Source organism: Montipora capricornis, chromosome 2 (assembly GCF_036669925.1).
Source record: "Montipora capricornis isolate CH-2021 chromosome 2, ASM3666992v2, whole genome shotgun sequence".
In the NCBI taxonomy this organism is placed as follows: domain Eukaryota; kingdom Metazoa; phylum Cnidaria; class Anthozoa; order Scleractinia; family Acroporidae; genus Montipora; species Montipora capricornis.
The window spans coordinates 47528295-47549831 of NC_090884.1; the positions used below are offsets into that span (position 1 = coordinate 47528295).

Sequence of the window (21537 nt, forward strand, 5' to 3'; positions counted from 1 at the left end):
ATAAGCGTAATCCGCCTGACTGTGTTTTTACGATCTCCTAATTTATGGCCGCTTTTGATGTTGAACCCCTCGGAAACTAGACAAGTGTTTCGGTGAGAGCGTTGGCATAAAAAACTAACACCCCTCAGTATTAGCTCCATCATACTGTCTGACGCATTTTGTTTTAAGGAAATTGCTTGGATTTGAGGTAGAGAGAGACAAGCCCACGCGTAGGTTGGCTTTTTCTCATAGCAAATCAGTGAATATGCTAACACATTCTAAAACAAATAACCGTCCAGGCGGCTTCGCTTGAAGTTCTAAATTTCCAAGGTAACATGGCTTTATTTTGAAGAACGCAGGATACGAACAGCCACCTTAAGGCTCTAAACTAGCAGGAATGTTGCAATGAAATAGGCAGAACGAAGCACAACGGATTCTTAATCATTATGACATCCTCACAAGCACATCTAATGGTCTTGGGTGATTGACAATGGCCATATATCCGTTCTTAGGCAAACATCCAATTGTGGACATAGAAACTGTGCCGCTACTAATCGATTCGTTGGGGAACAAATTTTACGACAATAAAAAAACTTTCTGTCTAAAGAAGACGTTGCGCAAAAAGCGCTTCTCTTTTCAAAGCAGTAATTAGGTAACAATTTTCGGCCTTGTATTATGTGCCCAGCTAGTATTCCATTTTAAGATGTTTTAGATGTTACGTTATTGTCTCGCATATCGTAAGTGAAAGAAACCTAAACGGAAGGTTCCTCAGTTTCGACTGAATTGGCAATTGCTGTCTTACAAAATGAGAGGAGATGAAGTCCTTTCGACGTAGAAGCAAGGCTAAATTTGCCATTGTACAGGAGGTGATCGACAAACTCACGAATGAGGCGAAATTGAGCTCTGGTTTATAGTTAGCTTTCTGGGCTTTCCCAGTTGACTCATTAACGGTGGAAGTTTCTTTCTCGTAAAATATTAGTGCGACTCGTGAAATAAAGCAAGCGACGAACAAATATTATATATGGTCATCCCGGGATCATTCGTACCCACCGGTCTTCGGTCTTTAATTTTCCGGCAATGCAATGCAATGCGCGAAGTGACTTTTGAAAAACAACACATCAGGAGAAAATAAGGCTCGTTGCATTTCTCAGATACAACAAAAATGGGAGATGTTGACGCAGTAGAAAGGAAAACAGTTTTAAGCGGGACAAGACGAATTACGGAAGAGGCCAATCATAGAAAGAGGCAAGTTTGATTAACACATTCAAAGGAACTTCCTGTCAGAGAACTGTTGCTTGTGGAAACCGTAAATTCAGACAACTACATTACAACGTGTAAATGGAGAATTAAAAAGTATGTACGTATCGTTCTGAACTTTTTAACACGATAATCACATTAAAAGCAAGAAATAAGCCGAGAACACGCAGTAATTATTCATATTCTCCGAAATCGATGGGCGGCCTCGCGCTTTAAATGTTCAAAGGAGACCGATGCATGCATAACGTGTATATGTTTAGTGCAATGAAGTAAATAGAATTTCCGACCATTGCTGTGCTCAAAACTACAATACGATGGTTTTCCGAAATAAACAGAAAAAAAAATTCCGAATTTTCTCAGAGTCGCGTTATAAATCTATGAAATTTAGGGGAAAAAAGTGTGTATTTTCGATCGCAGAAAGATCCCGTTAGAGTCTCTGGGCAATAGCTAGACTTCGTGACACAACAGAACGGTTAAATAAGGAGCAGACACCCTGTCTTTGTAGTTTTCGAAAATACAGCCATCCTGAAGTTGATATAACTTTTGTGCCGACTAATCTAAGAGCTTTAAAGGATAACTATTACGTTAAGAAAACATCAAATGAAAACAGGAAAGTGAAAATGTGGTAAGGAAACGCTTCGGTGTCAACCGCCTTGCTTGCAGCTTTGCTGCGTCGTGTTACATATTTTAGTTTACTTACTTTTCGTAGTCGTTTCTGCAGTAGAGTTTTCTGTCCTTGCTAAAACAAGACCGCGATAAAGTAATTCTACATATACAGCATTGCAGGCAGCTCTCATGCCAAGGTTCGTCCATCACTTTCATCACAAATCGGTCCTCGATCGGCTCTTGGCACCCCGTACACACATTCATACGTCTCTGGCTTCCATTTTGCCCACAGCTAGCTTTTCCTGCTAACAAACAGATCACAAAAGGAACACGTTAAATGTACTTCTACCAGCTCAGAACGCTGCAAATGTAGCTTTAAATTCTTGCAATCACTCTAACCGATTGTTTTCGGTGCCAGCCGTTGGCAGCTATCTTCCATAGTCATCGGGAACGATCGCCGGGCGCTGACAACCGTCCGCAACCCACAACTGTACAAACTCGGCCAAGGCTAGCACCGGACTTTTGTCGTGATATCTTCGCACTGAGCTAGAATTCAGTTGCAAACACGCCACAGGGTTGTTGTTTGAGAGCAATTGTTTCTGTTTGCGATCGACTTCTCTGCGTTTGTAGTTTACAATTCAGATTCTCGCGAGGGACACAGCGTACCCTCCATCCACCTGTTTGGTGAATCCGAACACAGAATTAATTTCCTGAATGCGGATTCAATTCGTGACGATCAACAGTGAGTGTCGCGCGCAATAATTCGCGCGCGAATATCTCCTCTGTGAAAGTCACCCTATCCGCCGTCTGGCAGGCTGCTTCGATTCAAAGCAGGCCGTGCTCTATCGATTTGACACCTCAACAACTAAGCTATTGGTAGGTAGGGCGGCGAGGCGTCTTTCTTATTGTCTTCTCTTTAATGACATCTGACAGTTTGATTGATCGTTACGCGAGCAACCAGTACCAACTGGCTACGCAGTCCACGTGCAAAAGAGGCAAATACTATCATCGCGAATAGAAATTTTTGAAAAAGTCGTCTTATCAGGTAACAACATTCCATGCTACACATGGCCTGTCGCTCTCTTGCTATCTAAAACAGCGTTCAGTTCGTACACATTCTTAATCATCAGTGAAAATCGAAATAAGGGGTTTACAAAGACCGAGAACTTGGATTTTCGACGAAAATCGCTAATCCTTCGCAGGTATTCTCGCCTCACTAGGATGAGAGCTATGACCAATGGGAAAAAAGAAATTCTCAGTGGTCACTTGGTGTAAAATGCACGTGCAGAAAGCGAAACAGATCCGCACACGCCACCTGCCGATGTACAATTGTTTCACCATGGCAAAGAAAAAGGAAAAGTCGAATTGGAGAGGAAGGCAAAAAGCACATGCTGTGCTCTTTCAAAACCCCTTTTTTAATGCCGAGTCTAGTGCTTTTCTAAATGCCCGCCAAATGAGAAGGATTATCTTTAAGTGGAATATTTATTCCTGTTGACCGCCGTTGCGTTATTTTGTAGATTTACCTTGTCACGTTTGTAATTATGTTGAAGACTTGTTGACAGCGAGAACTGTCGATCACAAGTGGGCTCGGGTGGGACATTAGGCACGCCCGTGAAATGTGACACCGGCAATTGCTGCGATTTGGCGGCTTTGACACAATGCGAAACCTCATGGGCAATTGGCTTCGCTTGCATCCTATTCTATTCTTTCCATAACTTTAACAATTCAACCGCAAAGAAGATATGGCCAAGACCACTTGAAAACTAAATGAGAACTGTAAGTGTAGATTTAAAGACGATCTAAGTGTGGATTGATTTAAACCAATGGCCCCTGAAAGAGTATTCCACCACAAGGGTCAAGATCTGTGAAACCTTTTCTTTGAGTTTGATCTCCATGCCGCCGTATTTTCAACGGGGCAAAATTGATCATTTAACCGTTAATTCTAAGCTTTTGTCACGACACGGGTGAATGGGGATCGGTTTCTTTGATTTCGCGCTAGTATTTTTCTCTTTTCGATTGAGTTGCTTTCGGCGCGGACCAGGAACTTTCGACGTGCGAAAGGTTTTGTTTCATTTCCTATGTCATCTTGTCCTTGTTAACAAGCCCCTTTGTCCTAATTGGCGCGATTGTTTAGGAAGTAAACTAGAAAGTCATGTGATTGCCAGATCTCTCTTTTGATTTCTTTTTTTGCAGCAAGGTTTGAAACTCAATGGTAAGATATTTTTATTTTTATTTCGCCAAGAACGAACTCTTTATGAAGAAGGATTTGCAACGGTCCCCAGACAGATCTAAGGGTTCATAAGAGTGGTTATTTCAGTCGAGTGAATGGATCTAATTAAGTGGCTTCTAATAATTTCATCGTACTCATTACGCACTATTGATTCATAAAGTGGTTAATGCTGTAGTTCGATGGCTAATGACAACAGTTACAACCGACCCTAAATGTCTGGAGTGAGACGCCAACCACTTTCATGCAAAAGTGCAACACAGACTCTTTCACTCAAGAGGGTCCATTGCTCGCTTGATCTCCTAGAGCCTCGTCGGAGATAACGCAAAAAAAAAAATCTTTGTCGCATTGCATGTCGCAGGAGCATTGCATCCCATCACACTTGCCTTGATTAGGAGGGAAAAGCTTGTTGAAAATTGGAAAGTTTTTAATTTCGTATTATGTTTACGACTGTAGATTTTCAAGTGAGCACATTATTTGTGGTTAAATACACACTTATAAATCATCACGCCTCTTAAGAAATAACAAATCGTTGTGCAGGCGGTAGATCTTTCATCTCCACTGCTCACCGCCAATTCGGCAAAACAGACTTTGGCAGGGGGCAATGCGATAGCAGTCTTTGATTTATCCATTTCAAGGCATCCGATTTTTCACACTTTTCTAATTTATAAACGAAATTCTAGAATTTTAAAGGCATCTTAGTACCTTCATTGAAAGAAAATACATGTGTTCTGTCTGGTCCTAAAAGCCTTGAAGCCCCGACCTCCGAACAAATGGCAGAAAAATTTGACTGTCGAGATTTCGTCATTTTTTTTTATCTTCCCATATTGAAAAAGAAACCGATTCAATCTAAATTCAGTTCGGGAATAATTAGCAGCAGAGAATACACCGAAAAAGAATGCTTTTCAACAAAATCTATTGTGTATTTTTACATGATTAGATGCCGCTTGTCGAAAGCTTCAGAAGATAATTAGGCTGCTGCCGCGGAAGCCATTTTTTCGGCTAGAGGTATCTTCTGTAGAAAGCAATGCAGATGTACAAAAGCTCACAATAAAAAATGAATTGCTTTAGATGTGGCTCTTTAATGTCGGAAATCAACTCTGAGCTCAAAGGGTAATATTATGCAAAAATATTTCAAAAGAATCGTGAAGATTGCAGCTGCTGCAGTGACTTTTCTGTGTACCTCAGAGTTGCAAGAAAAATGTTCTTTTTCTTGAGTCCCTTCTTGAGTCCCAGTGACAGTGTTCAAAATTCCTTGTAAGTTTGTAATTTGTCTGAGTAACAACTAGGATCAGAATCAGCTAGAAAAAATTGTCACTATCTAATCCTCAACCTTAGTTATTCCCTTAAAGCTTTCGTTCTCAGAGGATGAGTTTTACAATTTTCAGTGCAAGACGGACAATTTTTGTTGCCATCACAAGGAGTTTTACGCTATCTGTTGACGGACTTGTATGTGTAAGTCGATACATACAAGGACCGTCTGTTCGACACCAGAGCCTTGAGGCTTGACCGGGAATCTACCGATTTCGTCATTTCTACTTGTACGGTATTTTTACAGACACATATCATTTGACGTGAGTAAAGTTCTCAGTAGTATTCCTTTCATCGGAACCATACTTGCCTAAAGCTATGGAGTATCACTTGTCAGTATATCACGAACACCCTGCTCACGTTTGCAAACCTCCAGCCTTTTGTTGATCGTAGTGAGGTTTCCTACAAGTCATATTTGCTTGCTCTTTGATAAGTGCTAGCAAGTCTCAAGATGTACTTGCCGAGGTTTTTGACATTTAGATGACTTTCATGGTCTAAACGGAGATGTCCAGTTAAGTTTTCTTCGTGAACAAGAACATCTGTTTCATCTTAGGATCGCGTATCTTATTCGTGTCTCGTCAATGATACTTGCAATCGACAGAAGATGTCAACGGCGCACTTTAACCACGTTACACCGTTTGGTTTGCTTTGGCTTTTTTTCTTTAGACACTTTCATCAAAACTGCACTGTGAATCGATTTTGTAGTTCTGAAATAATGCGACTCCCTTCCGTCATTGGAGAGAACTGAGTGCAACTGAGTAAGTAGCCTTTTCCTCGCAAAGTCTGTGCGGCAGTGTTGTGTTTGTATTAAATATTGCCCCTTCAAAACGATATTCTGGTCGTAGAAAGCACGTGAATCCGTCTAGAGTGTAAGAACAAAGATCATATGTGTCCATTAAACATGAGGAGTCAGCCTTTGCGTACAAAGTTCTTACATGCACAATCAGAGGATTTTACAGCTGCCCCGGCCACCTTTGTCTGAGATACCATTACGAGAGGGCTTCACTTAAATGAAATCCACGCGCACATGTATTTCTCAAAAATCATGCCTTTGTTAGTTGTACATTAGATCTCTTTAAAAGACTAAGATTATAAGTAAACCAGGTCATACTTGCTAGTTCTCGTCGACTGATGGCAGGGGGAACTGGTTTCCTTTCTGCACAAGTTGACTTCGAGTGCCCCTGTGCCCCTCAGTCGACCCTCAGCATTTTCCCAAATATTTAGACTTCCTTTCTTTACAATGTGGGTTTGTTCTCTCTTACCACAAATATGTCGCTTCAAACCAGTGCTTTCATTGCTATTGTAACACATTTATCTTGATACATTTGCGTGTCTGCAAGCGCTGGAAGTAGCTAACAGGCAGATAGAGCGAACAAAACCGGCGTAAACATTTCAGTGACACTAACTACTCCTAAAGCGTAGAATAATGGGTTTTAGCGATATAGACTGGTCGTTTGTCCCTTCAGAAATAAGACTGGACATTTTTTCATGCCCCCCTATTACAGTCTCGACGACGAGAAATGCAAGCCATTTCCTTTATCAGAATTTGGCTTCAATAACATTCTCTTTCTCATCGAATTATTTTTAGCTATGTCAAGTATAGCCCCCTTGCAGAGCCACGGATCTACGGGTTTGCTACTCGTCAATACCGAAACAAATCAGTCTAGCAGGTCTGAAACGTCATATCTATTTCTTCAAGAATATGAAAATTAGCAGGTGTAAATTCATACAAATACAACTGACTTCGCAAACTTAAGGCTCCTCAAACAGAATCCGCCACAGTTGTAAATTGTTTACTTTCCAGCAGCAATCTGATGGATTAACTGAACAGAGCATCGAAAAATTTCTGGGCGATCATTTATAGACTAAAAGAATTGCTCGAAACAAGCTCTATTGCTAAGCTTAACGTTTAACGAATGTAGAATTGGGACAAACAAAGATGATTAAGATTCTCTTTCATTTTTGACAGCTAACTTAGGATGACTTTTAAATGAGATGAAACGTTCTGGCAGGAAGACATCTGCAGGCTTCGGGAACAACAGCGAGAAATTGTAATTCTTGATATTTCGCACTACGTTGGATAATTGTACTCTCAGCCGTGGTGTTAGCATGGCTTTAAAGTGTATTTTAAAAACTTTCTGGTTCTGCGCATTTAGGTTTTATTCGCTTGTAATCGCGCCCGTCGCCAGGATGAAATCACGAAGTACGGAAGAAAACGATGTAGTCAGTTTTGTATGCATGTTCCGTTTAACGACATAAACTAATTACGGGCTTCTTACAAAGGAGTCAAAGGAAAGCCTCACGTGTGATCTTTTCGTAATTGTATGATTGTGTTGCCGTTCAACTGAAAGTGGTAAAATATACCGATCAACAGCGTCGAATCGTTCTGACAAATTGGACCCATTAATTGTTGAGTAATGCCAAGTCAACGTCGTTTCTGACGTCTCGTTCACAACTTTTGTCCTTGTTGCGATGCAGTTGTCAATGCCGATTGTAATATTTCTTTCTTTGCCAAAATTGATCATCGGCTTACACTTGGTAAAACAATACCTTTGTCGCCTCTAACTAATAGAAACCTTGACCCAATTCTGTTGCGAAATATTCTCCCTCACTGACATTGGAGACGCAAAAATCTGGGAGCATGAACACAGCAAAGCCAAGAACATTTCTGACCTCTTAGTCACGAATTATTTGAGTGATCTTGGAAACCGTTTTCTTGAGGAGGCCTGTCAGTTGACGTTCTGTAGTCACGTAAAACTCACGGAAACGTAAAATCTTATATGGCAATGAAACAGTAATCAACTCAGTCACTGTGTTACGTGCAATTGAGAACAAAGAGAGACGCGTACCTATAACAGCCGGAGACGCCATGTTCACGCTCCGTTTTGCGGTCGTTCCAGATTTTCCGGAGTGCTGTGGGAAATCTCTGTACTAAACACAGTTTCCTAGTTCGAGCGTGTTGAGTCAACAGAGTCACCGGATCTTCGCTTCCAGATCCCTCAAGCTCAGCCATTCATATCATTTCTGCTGAGGCGGTCCTGAATTTGACAATATTCACAAGACAAATGAATATTCATTACTTGAATCATTTGTTTTCGCTCTTAATCGAGCCTCAACACAGCGCTCTTTGTTTCTGTCAACCTATCTAAGGCGAATTTCAGTATCTACCATGCAGTTGTGTAAAACCTAGCACTTACTGTATCCGACAAGCAAATCTTGCATTGTTTCCATAAGTGAAGTAAATAATTCACAAGCTTTATTTTTCAAAATTGGACGAACATGCATAACTGCTACTGTTCATGACCCGAACGGGTGGCTATATTTCGTAACTACGCGATTTCCCTGCAGTTACCAGCAGAGGGAAGTCAGTGTTAACATAATGAATCCGTCTAAGAAAGACATATATTCCTAGTCTGGAATGCCATTCCATGCCCTGCCATGCGTTTGAGTTTAGTGGCTAGCTTCAATAAGTAATTGCGACGCGCGAACTTTCGTCCTTATTTTGAAGTAAGGGGGACTTGATTTTGAAGGTGACTGTGGTTCACAGAGCCGGAGAAATGTTTTTGCGTCGGTGTAGAGCTACTCACTTGCATTATTCACAACTGCAGCATCACTCCGTTGGCTCACAATTTTTTTTTTCACTAAAACTTCGAAGACAGTTTTGTGGACTATTTCAAGTCATTAATTTGGTAAATTGGTCCAAAAAATCCTCAGTCAGTATAAACAAAAACTTTTGAGTTAAAATATTTGTTACGAACGGAAAAAAATCGTTTGAGTCTCGGAATGGCAGACGGATCGTGGAATTGTGCGGTCAAGTCAAGGAAACCAGCTTGAAAGAAACGTTCACTTTAAAATTATAGCTGTGGCTTTTAAGACATTAATTCTCGCCAGGTTCAGTGGCGTAGACCGCCAGCGACAAACACGGTTTTGTGTTGTTGGTGCTTAGCGTGAGTTGCATACTTCGTAAATATGCCAACTCACTGGCGGCGAATACAAGGAGTTATATGACATGGCGGGATGAGTTGTATGTGGGCGAAGATGACAGTCAGTCAAGCTTGTCAACATTTCAAAGAAAACCGAAAGAGCAAACATTTCGTGTAATTTTTTTCTATGTGTGAAAAGAACTTTCGGATGTTTGAATTGGCGGATAATCACCTCACGGACGAGTGACAGCCTGCTCTTTAGTAGAGCTTAAATTATTCTAGTTTTCTAACTCAGGTAGTCGGGAAAAACAAATAGCACGCAAATCACAAGGAAGCGCCCTGCACTTTTCTCAAGCTACCGGAAAGTTTGTTTGCAGGGTCAGCTATTTTGGGTGACACTCATACGAATATTTTAATAGTTAAATAGTTTGGTGGTCTAAGTTGTCAAATACTAGGAGGGCAGCATTAAATTGTTCTTTGACATCATGCATTTTAAATCTCGTTTATATCAGTTACGCTTGAAATGCTGTCAAGTTTCCATCTTCTAGAGACGAATGAGAACCCACAAAAAACGCCCAATTATTCCCAAAGATTTTAGATCAGTTCAAACTGTCGTTTTTCATAACAAAATCAGAAACTGCCCTGCTTGTGTCATGGTGACCATGTTTCTAATTTTTTTTCTTAATTTTGCATTTTAAAAAGTGAATGATGGTGAACACCGAGTGAATAAATGGAAATTTTCTGGGTTGCCTTTTCTTTGCTTTAATCTAGGTTTGAAGAATCAACAAACATTAGCAAAGCGGGTAGCGAGAATGTGATAGTTTTCTTGAAACTTCTATTTACTGGTTAACGGCGGATTCCGTTTTGACACGATCCAAACCGTTAGCTGTTAACAAGCGGCGACAATTCGTAAACATTGGTAGTCTCTTCTTTGAAGAAGATTCTTTGGTTACGATGTCATGTGCGAGTGACGGGCAGATCCAATATTCATTCGACTTATTCAAATTAGAGAACAAACATTGCTTAGTCGAGAAGCAAGCAATAAAACCGCTCACTTGGATATAGTATGACTCCATACGGTACAAAATATTTTTTGCTGTAGATCGATTAGGAAAGGTGCTGTGCCCGTCAAAATGTCAAAGGGGTTGATCATTTCAGCGAACTAGGGGCCCTGTTACAAACTTTGACTTGAGCAAATTGGGATGGTGGTGGTTCGTGATAGCAGCCTGAATGGTAGGTATTTCATTTTTTCATGCACGTGCCTTACGCTCAGAAAAGAGAAAGCACAGCCACATCTGACTCAGAAAAAGGAGAACTCTTAAGTAATTAGTCTTTTCGTATATTAGCCTGGCGCTTGTGGTTTTTTCCTGAGTAAATGGTAAATGGTCCTAAATTTCGGCGAATGTATTCAGTAAGTGCTATTTACCTTGGAAACCTAGGAATTGCCGGCAAACTGCTTTGAACTGGAACGAACCTGATTTCTGAATTTCGACACTAAAGACAAACTGTGGAGTAATGTTTTGTAACAACGAAAACAGTCAGTCTGAAACAAAGGTTTGGACAGTTCCAACGCTATCGGTCACGTTGTTCTGACAAACCATGCCATTTGCTTCGTATAATTTTAACGAAGAATTCAGTCGACTTTATGTCATTGCTTTCTCAACAATTCGCCTCTTTAAATATGTTTTTTTTTTTTGGCTGTTTCTTTTAATTTAAGCTATCTTTCTTCGAATGACTTGCCCTTTAGTTGAGCTACAACTCAAAATGGCTGAAATTTGGTCGTTCGTACCTGCGCCGTCCTGATTTCAGATCAGAAGTATTTCAAATATAAGGCAAACGAAATATGAACTGGTTTGAATCCTTATGTGTTAGCTTGCCCTTAATACTCAGTAGTTTAGCCGTTACATGTTTATTGCCAACGTACCTGAACGAAGTCGTTTGTTGTTTTCTCAATAGGACTTGTTAGAAGCCATTGGCATGCCGTCGGGCTTCCAGAACGTTTAGGACCGTGGATAGTAAGAGCTATATTGACCTTGGTATGGTCTCGAATTTCATTACGAAAGATGTATTGAATAAACGGTAGAAAAGTAGACAAAATAAGTCTTACGTATAAAGGAAACAAATGGCGTTCTTAAGTTTTCAAGGAAAATGATGGCGGCGTTTTCCGTTCCTTACTTGTCTGCCCTAGGTTATTCTGCTTCCCCCAAGGTTAGAATATTTTAAACAAAGTAGCAAAAGGCAGCCTCAGTAGTTTTTTTTCCACTTTCCGGTGTATTTGATCAGTTGGTAAACTCGTGTTTGACACATGAAAACGGACAACCGAAGGTCATCAACATCTACAAAATTTTTTGAGGGAGATGACCGTTCATCTTCATTGCACCAGGCTTTTCAACTATCTGTACTGTCACAGTGATATTTCTTAGGAAAAGGGGTTGATCTTGAAGTGTTAAAGGCATTTTTCACGAAAGTTCATCAGCTGTGGCCGGCTAGGCGTTCTGTTTTATAAACTTAGAAATTCAACGGCTACTGATCAATAACGAAATGATAGTTTTTTTGCGCCGGGTCTTAAATACCTGAAATTTCCCAACGACGATTTCAAACTAACGCAATAATTGAAACAATTCACCTGAGTATGAAACACTTTACCTTCCAACGTTAAACTGTAACAAGGGACAAGGGAATGATATGACATCATTGCAAGAACACTTAACTTGTAAAAATTATTCATTTCCAGCTTTGAAGTTAATTTCTTTTAATCGCAGTTTCCCACGAATGAAGCGACTTTGATGACTAGAGAAGCGATCATAGAGTAAATTATCTCGTTCCTGAGAGGCATCGCAAGGCATTTGGACTCGGCTTTTCTCGTCCAATGGCACAGGCCCAAGGTTTATACGGGATCGATACTGAATGTCATTGCAACATCATTTCACTTCATTTTTATTTTTATTTTTAAAGGTTTATTTGAAGTAAGTCATCTTTTACAAACGTCCTTCTAAGAGTTCCCATTGCAAAACTTACATTATTTCAACATTTCAAAAAATAAAAGCTCGAAGATTTTCGATTCATTATAGGTATTGACTAAGAGGTTTCCAATGCAGTTTGGGAGGCGGAACTGGGAGATTTTGCCACAAACCCTTGTGATTACTGTGTTCGGTTGCTAGCCATAAGCTGTTGGACTATCATGGCTTTGAAGATTCTGTGGCCAGTTGAGCCAGTGCTTGGGCAGTGAAGCCCAAGATGCGGGAGAAAGCGAATGAAAGACAATTTTCATTCTTCAGTTATCTAAAGGATAACTAATATCTGCGTTCATTTGTTTTATACACACTTGTCCAAAGACCACGTTTTTCTCGCTTAACTGTCACTGGTATGAACTCTTTTAAACAGAAATTTTATCAAAGGAAAGTTATTTTACTGCTATTGAACATATCATGAATGTACAGGGTGTGACATGAAGTTAGAACGTCAGTTCTTAGCATCGGCGAGTTAATTCAGCAGATCAGAATAATGAACAGCGGGGAACACTACCAAATTTACGACAGAGGAAACTGATTTAGCAAACTTGGTGATTCTTAATAAGTAAAGACCAAAATACTGTGGTCCATTTTAAGCACAGGTGAATGGACGTGGTACATCTCTGGTAATGGATTTCTGTCTTCGTTTGATTTGTATTTCAAATTGTGCTCTCGATGCTGAAGAATCCAAGGCTATCTTCAAAGCCAGGGCCGTAAAGAATCGCTAAAAATTTCAACTAATTTTCTCTTTGCCATAAAGGAAGTCGTGCTTTTTGGTGATTTTAAACACTTCAAGTTCCTTGAAGGTGCCGATCTTTTGTATTCTCTCTGATATCACATTCATGAAGCAAAGAATGAACATGGATTATAAATCCAGCTCTTGGGCTTCAAAGCTATGATGCCTTCATAATTTCTACTTTTGTTTTAAGGTGAAATCAAGAGCTGATATTTGGCTATTCGTTTGTTTGATCTGTTCTGTTTATAAAGTAAAACAGCGGTTTGTTTGCGATATAAACTGACTCACTCAGTGCTGCCGATACTAACCTCGAGGAATAACCTCCAGGATAGCTTACATAGTTTTGCCTTATTATTGGTTGCTGACCAAATCAAGGGTTTAAAATGTTTATGAAAAAACTCATCATTTTTTTTGTTGACGAGCTTAAAGATTCCATTCCATTTTAGTGTCACTTGTTCCAAAATTACAGGTGTGAAATAAATATAAGCCCGTTGTAACCAGTGGTCAGGCATGTGTCTTCCAAATTAACGTACTTTTATATGAAATCAGAGTAAAAGGCTTCTCGGTTTCAATTTTGTACTTTCTATTAGTTTTATCAATACAAATTTATTCAAAGTTATGATTCTGGGTTTTAAAGTACTAATTCTTGTCCCTTTTGTAAATTTAAAAGCAACACATGGCACTACAGAAAATTTTGTCACGAAACCAGCTAAGGCTTATGTTCAGCAAAGTAATGTTTTTCGTTTCATTTTTCTGCAACGTATCTACCGCGGGAATAAACAGGTTTGTTGATCTTGTCAAAGTAAACATTTCTTTATTGACTTTCTAAGAGATAAAACCTAACGTTGGTTCAACACTACCGAAAATCATTCAGTTTATATTTCTGCCGGATGAAATTTTGCAAACCATTTAACGTTATTAGTTTTTCCTCTTTCGTATAGTTAGTTCAGGTCATTTGTAGGGTTTTATAAACTAAGAAGGGGAAGCCTTCACTCAGCAAGACCACTTCACGGTCAAATTTAAATTGCGTTGAATTGCAGCGTAGCCTGGAATAAAACATTTAAATTTTATTCATGATCAACGTTAATGTTTGAAACTGCGAACGACAAAATACCCCGAGTAACTAACTAACAGTTTCTAGTTCTTCGTTGGTTGCAGGTGAAAATGCTCACGACAGCAGGGTACTACGAAGATACCACAAAGCAGCTGGTGAATGAAGCGAAGTGACAAAAATTTCCTTCCTTTCAAACGTTTCGATCAAATATGTGTTTTGAACTTGCTTTGGTTGTTTATTTATTTAGCATTGTGGTTGTAATATTCACAGAATTATCATCAATTCTGGACAACCGCAGTCAAAATTTAGATCGAACATTTGCAAATTATCTGTTTGAAATGTAATAGAGAGTTTTCATCAACGAGTCACTCAAATTGCACCTGTTATCGCGCAAAACTTGACACGTTTAATAATACCTGCCAAAACTTTATTTTACAGTCTCCTCCCAAGAAAAAGATTAAGTTTTTTTTTACTATCAACACCAAATACTTTTGTCTTGAGGTTGACAAAGCTAGCCAGAAGATGACAGTTTTACAAAATAAAAATATCTCATTTTAGTTCATTTGGTTGAAGGTGACGCACATGTCAGCTCCGTCGACCAGAAAGCAAATTTGCTGAAAGCGTGTATCGTAATCTATAAGATTCCTCATCTATGGCGCAAACATTAAGCTAAATGACTATACATTTATTGCAAGCCAGACTTTAATGTAATTTCATTGGATATCCACCCGTATCACGGCCTAAAAAGTCTACTAATAAATAGTTTTTCACGTCTATAACTATCCAGACTCCAGAAACATCCGCGTAAGTTTACGCCATTTCAATAGCAATATTTACGATAGCAGCGTACGACGCGCAACCTTAATTAATTTCAATAAACCATAAACAAATTTTGTAAAAAGAATCGATCCATTACATGTACTATGCATGGTGATTTTTAAATCACTTAAAAGGTACGAGCTAGCTGTTCGATGATCATTAAAGATTCTAGTTGGCAACCGCAAACGGGCACATTTCTTATTGTTATCATCATAATAAAGGCGACAAATTAATCTAAAAACAACTACTAACTTTGAAAAACTGACCCATTATAATTATGAATAGTATTTTTTAGTATATATTAAAGCAGGGGATAGCGTTGAAGGCTTCAGGGCTCGGAAAATATCCACCACTAGCCACTTCCACTTCATTTATAACTTCGGTGAATAGTTGTTAAATATAAACGTATACCAGTATGTCATAATTTCATTTTGTGTCTGGTAAAAAATCTATTACAGTTTATGTAATTTATGTTATCTATTCAAGAACGTTATGTGAAATGCGTTTCAATTTTCGCGACTCTTTCAATCCATCTAGAGTTAACGCCCATTAAGCTATAGTTAGCCATAAAAGGTGAAGTGGATTTCTTGTGATCTCGTAACAAGTTGTGATTAAATTGTAGCTTCAGTTTTTAATTGTCCTTTTCCAAATGCTTCATTATAGGGTAATTAAGGATGAGACCGTAAAGTTCGGGTGAAAGCTTATTGATAAACACCTGATGTACCTTTTTGTTGATGATGGCAAAGAAGGTGACTTATTGTGCATCTTTATCCGTACAAGAGTTGAACTGTCCAACAAGGCACCAAAAGATGCTTTTCAATGTTACACAAGCGTCGATGACGAAGTTTATTTACTTTGATAACTTCATGCAGGCGACTACTTCATCAAAGAAAATCACTTACAGATTTTGTAAAAGAAACTAACTACTGACGTTTCATCTTATGTACAAGCTTCTTATGTCAGACCATTACTTGTTCTTTTGATAATCGCACACAGATTACCCATCAATTTAAGGACAAATAACATTTTTCATGAAAGAAAATTAACCAATTAGTTTGAATGGTAACTTCTTTAAACGCGCGGTAGAGTCGTAAGCTACTTGTCCCTGTTGAGAAGTTAAAAAATCCCGAAGGAAATCAGTGACCACATTTTTATAGCAGGGTTTGGGTCCTCAGTGAGTTCGCAAGCGCAGAGGAAACCTGGGTACGAGGTTACATTTTCTTGCGCCGTCAAATATACGCGCCTGGGAACCAATCTAGCATTTATCCACACGGTACACCCGCCAGTTAAGTAAATAAAATGGTTATTAGATACTTTAAATTAAGCTCTCCAAGCCCCCATACAGACATTCAGTCATACAATTCAACTGACACACATCAAATTTAAGGCTTGCAGATTTTCTTTTTGCCCCTACCCCCCCCCCCCCCCCCCTCTTCGTACGCCTATGCCACAACTTAGCTTGAAAACATCTAATACATTTTGCAAAAGACAAAGAGACCACTTACTGTTAACGGAAAGTCATCAAATGACTATTGAAATTCAACTAGCCGTTTCTCATCAATTCATAATTTTGCCACAACTGAAGGCCATCAAAACCATTTAATCAATTAAGAAGAGACATGTTTGGATTGATGGCAATTTCCGTTTATTTCTTTAATGTTCCTCTAATCTTTGCGCTTAATAACGTTATAGACAGTTGTTCGTGTTCAATTTATATTGCACATGTGACTAAGAACAAGGACTTCGAAATTCAAACAACATTTGCTAAATTTTCACACAGGGGTTAGGGGATTATTGCTTTTAATTTTCATGTTTATTGGGATAATTAGAATTATTTCGTTATACTAAACAAACCATTATGCCATTAATTTTCGTCGTAATCAAAAGCTTATAGAGTATTGCACAAAATCCACAATTTGCGAGAAAAGAACTTCAACGACCACAGAAGCTCAGTTCTTTGTTTACGTTGTTTTTCAAGCTGTTATTAAATGAAACGACAAAAATGTTACATAATAATTATTTCTCGACCACCTTTTGTTAATTTCTACACATTCCACAATGATGACATGCATGAGGTCTTCGAAACGTAGTCACATTTCAATAGGCCCTTTTCGATATATTAAAATTCAGCTTGAAAAAGAGGTGTAGAGGACAAAGACAAAGGAAAGTGGATGATATGCAAATATTTTTCACATTCATGCCAACGTGTTTCTATTGTTTTTGTCCTCACTGCTCACTATCAAGCTGAATATTTGATATTTCGAAAATGGCCTATTGCAAGTTCTTCAACTTTTATGCACAACCCAGTCTCCACGAGGGAACTATTGACGCTGTGGTCACGTGATCCACTGGGCGGGACGTTTTCGAAGACGGTTTCAGCCAATACGAATGCATGGTTATTGCGAATCGTGACTGTTAAACTACATATAACGCGGTCAAAGACAGTTGAAAGTTTTTGACAAAAGTGATTGACTCATTTCAATTACTTTTTAAAATGTGAAGCTGTCACTGTCTTCTTCAGGAGTCGCTCAAATGATGCACAGAGAGAGATATAGCAACACGTTTTACGCGAAACGACGGTAAACGGGGAACGGCATACTGTGGCTTGTCATAAGAGCATGATACCTTTAGCTCAGAGGCAAGAAATTAACTTATATCGAAGAAGTTTCTTCCATTTTTGCAATATGCAGTTTTCGTCCGACCTTTGCCGTTTGCGTGAACTCGATGCTAAACCTCTCTAATATTAAACGGCAGATCAGCAACGGTAGAAAGTCAAAAATGAAACAATTCCCGTTATCTTTCGTCCTCTTTTGATGTTGTTATTGAATACTTCACCGCTAGGGGCATCAGTGCCAAATGATAGAAGAATAGAAAGGATACAAGACCGGCAGATAAAAATAAACCCAGTTATGTTATTTTCACGGCGAAAGATTTCTTTTACACAATGAAGAGTGCGCGCTCCGCTCGCCTCACAAAAAAGAACCTTGTTTTAGTTATGAAAAATAATTTGTTCTTTTCGATTTCCGTTTGAGTGAATGTGGTTGGGTTGTGACGGCGAAAATAAGATATTTAGGCAGTAATTCGTGGCGGTATCGTCAAAGGAACCATTCGTTAGTTTAAATAATATATCAAAGTTATTCCACCAGCACTTGATAAGGATTAACACGAACGACTTTCCAATGCTTGGCTTAGGTGATCCTATGATAGTTTTCATTTAATTCCAAGTTCCTATTAAAGAAAACAAAAATGTTTACCTAACTCTCTGAGAACAATCTGTTTTATTTTCAATTGAAGAACAACAAAGCCCTTCTTCATTATACCGTACAGAGTTGTAGGGCTAGAGTGTAGTGCCTTGTTTGTTGGAACTGAATTTATTAAAACCGAATGATTTCTCACGCTGCTTTGAACGGTTGAAAAACTTATGTTAAGCGGCATATTATATATATAGCAGATAAAATCATGAAAATTGAAGATATTGAAAATAATTGTTAATACGCTCCTTAAGAAAATGAAACTTTTGTCTGTTAAGTCAATGAGACAAACTGTGCCGACAGAGACTTGGGAGATAGCGGTATGCTTTTGTGCTTCGAGTAGGGTCTACCAAAAACCGCTTGAAACTGTTTTAACTTCTACCACTTTTTGAAGACGTAATGCCATAGACTACATCTTCAGAAGTCTTATGTTTTGAGAGAACATGAAGCTATCAGCAGTGTCGTACCAGATGAATTTTGGCTTCTTAATTACATAATTACAGGTTCAGATGATCAAAGGAGAGCGCGCGCCTAGTTTCATAGTCTCTTCCTTTTGTTTGTATTCAGAGACAAGCCGTGAAAAGAAGCGGTTGGTTTTGTGGTTGCACACAAAAGAGGCCGGTATGGGGTCCCTCCATGGGGGCCCCTCCAAAACAATCTAGTCTTGGCACCATGGGTGTGGGCACCGACTTCGATAATTCAATCTATGTTTTATATTGGTGGGAAGTGCAAGAGTTTTCCATCATTTGATGAATCAGTTTGCTGCAACGACTACAAATTGTTCTTAGCTGTGGTTTGGAAGGTTGCTAGACAAATTCTGCGTCTAGTTAGGTAAAGTACGGTGTTTATTTGAACACATGGCTCTGCAAATAACTGTACCTTTTCGACGATGAAGGAGAACGCTAAAATATGTCGTCTTCGCTTGTGCCTGGAACTGAAGAAGGTTTTTTGCAGCTCGTCGATACGATTTTTTTAATAACTTGATGCGTAATGGATGACTTTTGATGAACTCTATAGCTTCATTTCCAGGCCCCACTTAATCCTGCAATCAGAGAGTTCTTGTCGAGTGATTCTCTGCGTTATTTGTCGAGTGTAGTCAATTCGTTGTTATTGGATAGACTATGGTAGCCTTTCATGGACAGTTGCATGGAGATTTTTAAGAGGTAGTCTAAATTTATTTAAGGTGCATATGAAGACAATCCTTTCTTAATGCGTGGCTGTTGACTCTAGTATTAAGATCAAATTAATTCATGTTTTGTTCCGATTTTGCTTGCTTTCCTGGAAGATCCGGCTGAACGTACGAGAACATAACGAACTGTCCAAAGCACTTAAGTCTTTTTTTTTTAACGAGAAGGTCGTTTGATCATGACATAGTCCTTCACCGAGTTCAGTTCTTACTTGGAGGGATCACTGATACATGCACAGACTGAGATGAGCTTGAGTGAAATAAATGCATATATATATTTGAAGTGTCGATTATTGATGAAAAGGGTCGCCCAGATAAGAGCGGGGACCATCTCTCCCTTTCATTCATCTATGTAACCCGCGCTTCAAATATATATCCACTTTGTTTCATTCATCGAGTCCTGTCACGGAGCACTCACCAAAACTGAGTAGCTTCATAGCTCAGTTCGAACATAACTTTTTCAGGTGTCTATAAGAAACATTTGCTTAAATTTTCCGGAAGAATTCGAGGATCACTTCCTCCTTTCAGAGTTGAGCAGTATTCGCGCCTTTTTGAAATTGGCTTTATAAAAACTTAGAAACCGTACCATTTCTTTGCTTTGAAAACTCTGATTGGGGAGAAGCAATTCATGCAACTCAGTACAGATGAGCACCATTGATGATACCCTGATCAGTTTTCGACAGAAAAAAGGCCTATTTAAGTATGAAAATAACTCTTAAGAATAAATATCTTTTGAAATAGCATTCCATGATTGTCAAATAGTGTAACGAAGATTTCCGTTGTTACTATATATGTTATCACCGAGGGAAACTTGTTACTAACAACTGTCCCAAATAAACGCATCATCAGTCTGACTTCCGGATTTAATTTTCTACTCTCTTTGCCTTTCAACTGAAATATTCCTGCCGGCAGGGCTTGGTCACTTCTTCAAACGGTGGAAAAAGTTTTTTATATTTTTTTTATATTTTTATTATTTTTTATTTTTTATTTATTTATAATATTTACAGAACGAACACTTACACTACTTACAATACTAATATTATACTTACATACATATACATTGCACTGCTCATACTTACAGTATTTATACAAGCAAGCAGGACAAACACTTACACTACTTACAATACTAGCATTATAATTTTTTTTATTAATTTATTTGTTTTTTTACTTACAAATCGCTTCCTCTACTTACACGACTGTACTTACATTATTTACATTAGAATACTTGCGCTATTTACAAAACAATATTTTCACCACTGTACTTACCAATATGATACTTAGGTTACTTACAAAACAATTTTTACACTACTTACAATGCATTGATTACACTACGACAGATACGGTGGAAAAAGTTATCTACCGCGGGGCCTAGGGATGGCGCACTACTGGTGAGACCACTCGCCTCCCACCAATGTGGCCCGGGTTCGATTCCCAGACTCGGCGTCATATGTGGGTTGAGTTTGTTGGTTCTCTACTCTCCACCGAGAGGTTTTCTCCGGGTACTCCGGTTTCCCCTCTCCTCAAAAACCGACATTTGATTTGATTTGTGTTAATTGTTGATTTCAGTTTACAGTGTCGCCAATTAATACTCCAGCGCTAGAACGACTAGACAATTAAATAAAGTTCCTTTCCTTTCCTTTCACAAAGCCGATCGACACCAGTCGGTGATTAAATACCAACCCAGGTTTGAATTTTCCCATACAAAAGGCCTTAACCTTGTAATTTTATGCTGAACGAAACTAAAAGTCTCAGTCAAAGTTGAAGACAAAATTTTATGGATCGAAACATTTTCTATCAGAAAAAAAACTACAATTTATGTTTTCAGTAATTCATGATTAGCTTTATCGGGCTTTCAACAACTGGGTCCGGATAAACAATGATAAATGGGTGATTGGTTGACTTATTCATTGGATCATGAGTAATTTGTCCACACATCCTTCCAACGACTATTGCCAGAAAGTCGACACTGAATGCATCACAAAATAACTTTGATGAAAACGAGGACGTCGATTTCTTGGAATACTCGGATTTGTAATTGTCCAGAGTTGTCTGTTAGCAGGAGCAGAGTAGGCGAATCACAACTTCCTGTTCTTCGCTAATGAAAATAAATGTGGAAAAGACATAACGGATTCAAGGGGAAGGGGTTCCGTCTGAAACTAAGGTCGTGTTCAATCAAT

At 38.8% G+C, this 21537-nt stretch overlaps 1 protein-coding gene and 1 long non-coding RNA gene across 10 annotated transcripts in view; one reads left to right on the plus strand and one right to left on the minus strand.

Moving 5' to 3' along the window:
- Positions 1-12058, minus strand: part of LOC138024948 (LIM homeobox transcription factor 1-beta-like) — a 29127-nt gene extending 17069 nt beyond the window's left edge. For 2 of the 8 annotated variants that reach the window (XM_068872159.1, XM_068872150.1), the window contains exons 1-2: positions 2242-2689; positions 1937-2147 (exon numbers count right to left, since the gene is read on the minus strand). In XM_068872159.1, coding sequence (XP_068728260.1) covers positions 1937-2147; positions 2242-2287 — 257 coding nt within the window. In that variant the 5' untranslated portion in view covers positions 2288-2689. Of the gene's footprint in view, positions 1-1936; positions 2148-2241; positions 2733-8229; positions 8419-11227 lie in introns of those variants that run through there. The other 6 variants (XM_068872179.1, XM_068872172.1, XM_068872200.1 and 3 more) reach the window with 6 other exon arrangements.
- LOC138025042 (uncharacterized) lies at positions 10297-15558 on the plus strand. 2 transcript variants are annotated; one of them, XR_011127132.1, is made up of 4 exons: positions 10297-10536; positions 11260-11339; positions 12066-12269; positions 14209-15558. It is a non-coding gene; the product is annotated as an uncharacterized lncRNA (long non-coding RNA). The 2 variants fall into 2 exon arrangements; XR_011127131.1 differs by lacking the exon at positions 14209-15558 and having other exon boundaries at positions 10302-10536; positions 12066-12373.
- The last annotated feature ends 5979 nt before the right edge of the window (positions 15559-21537 follow it).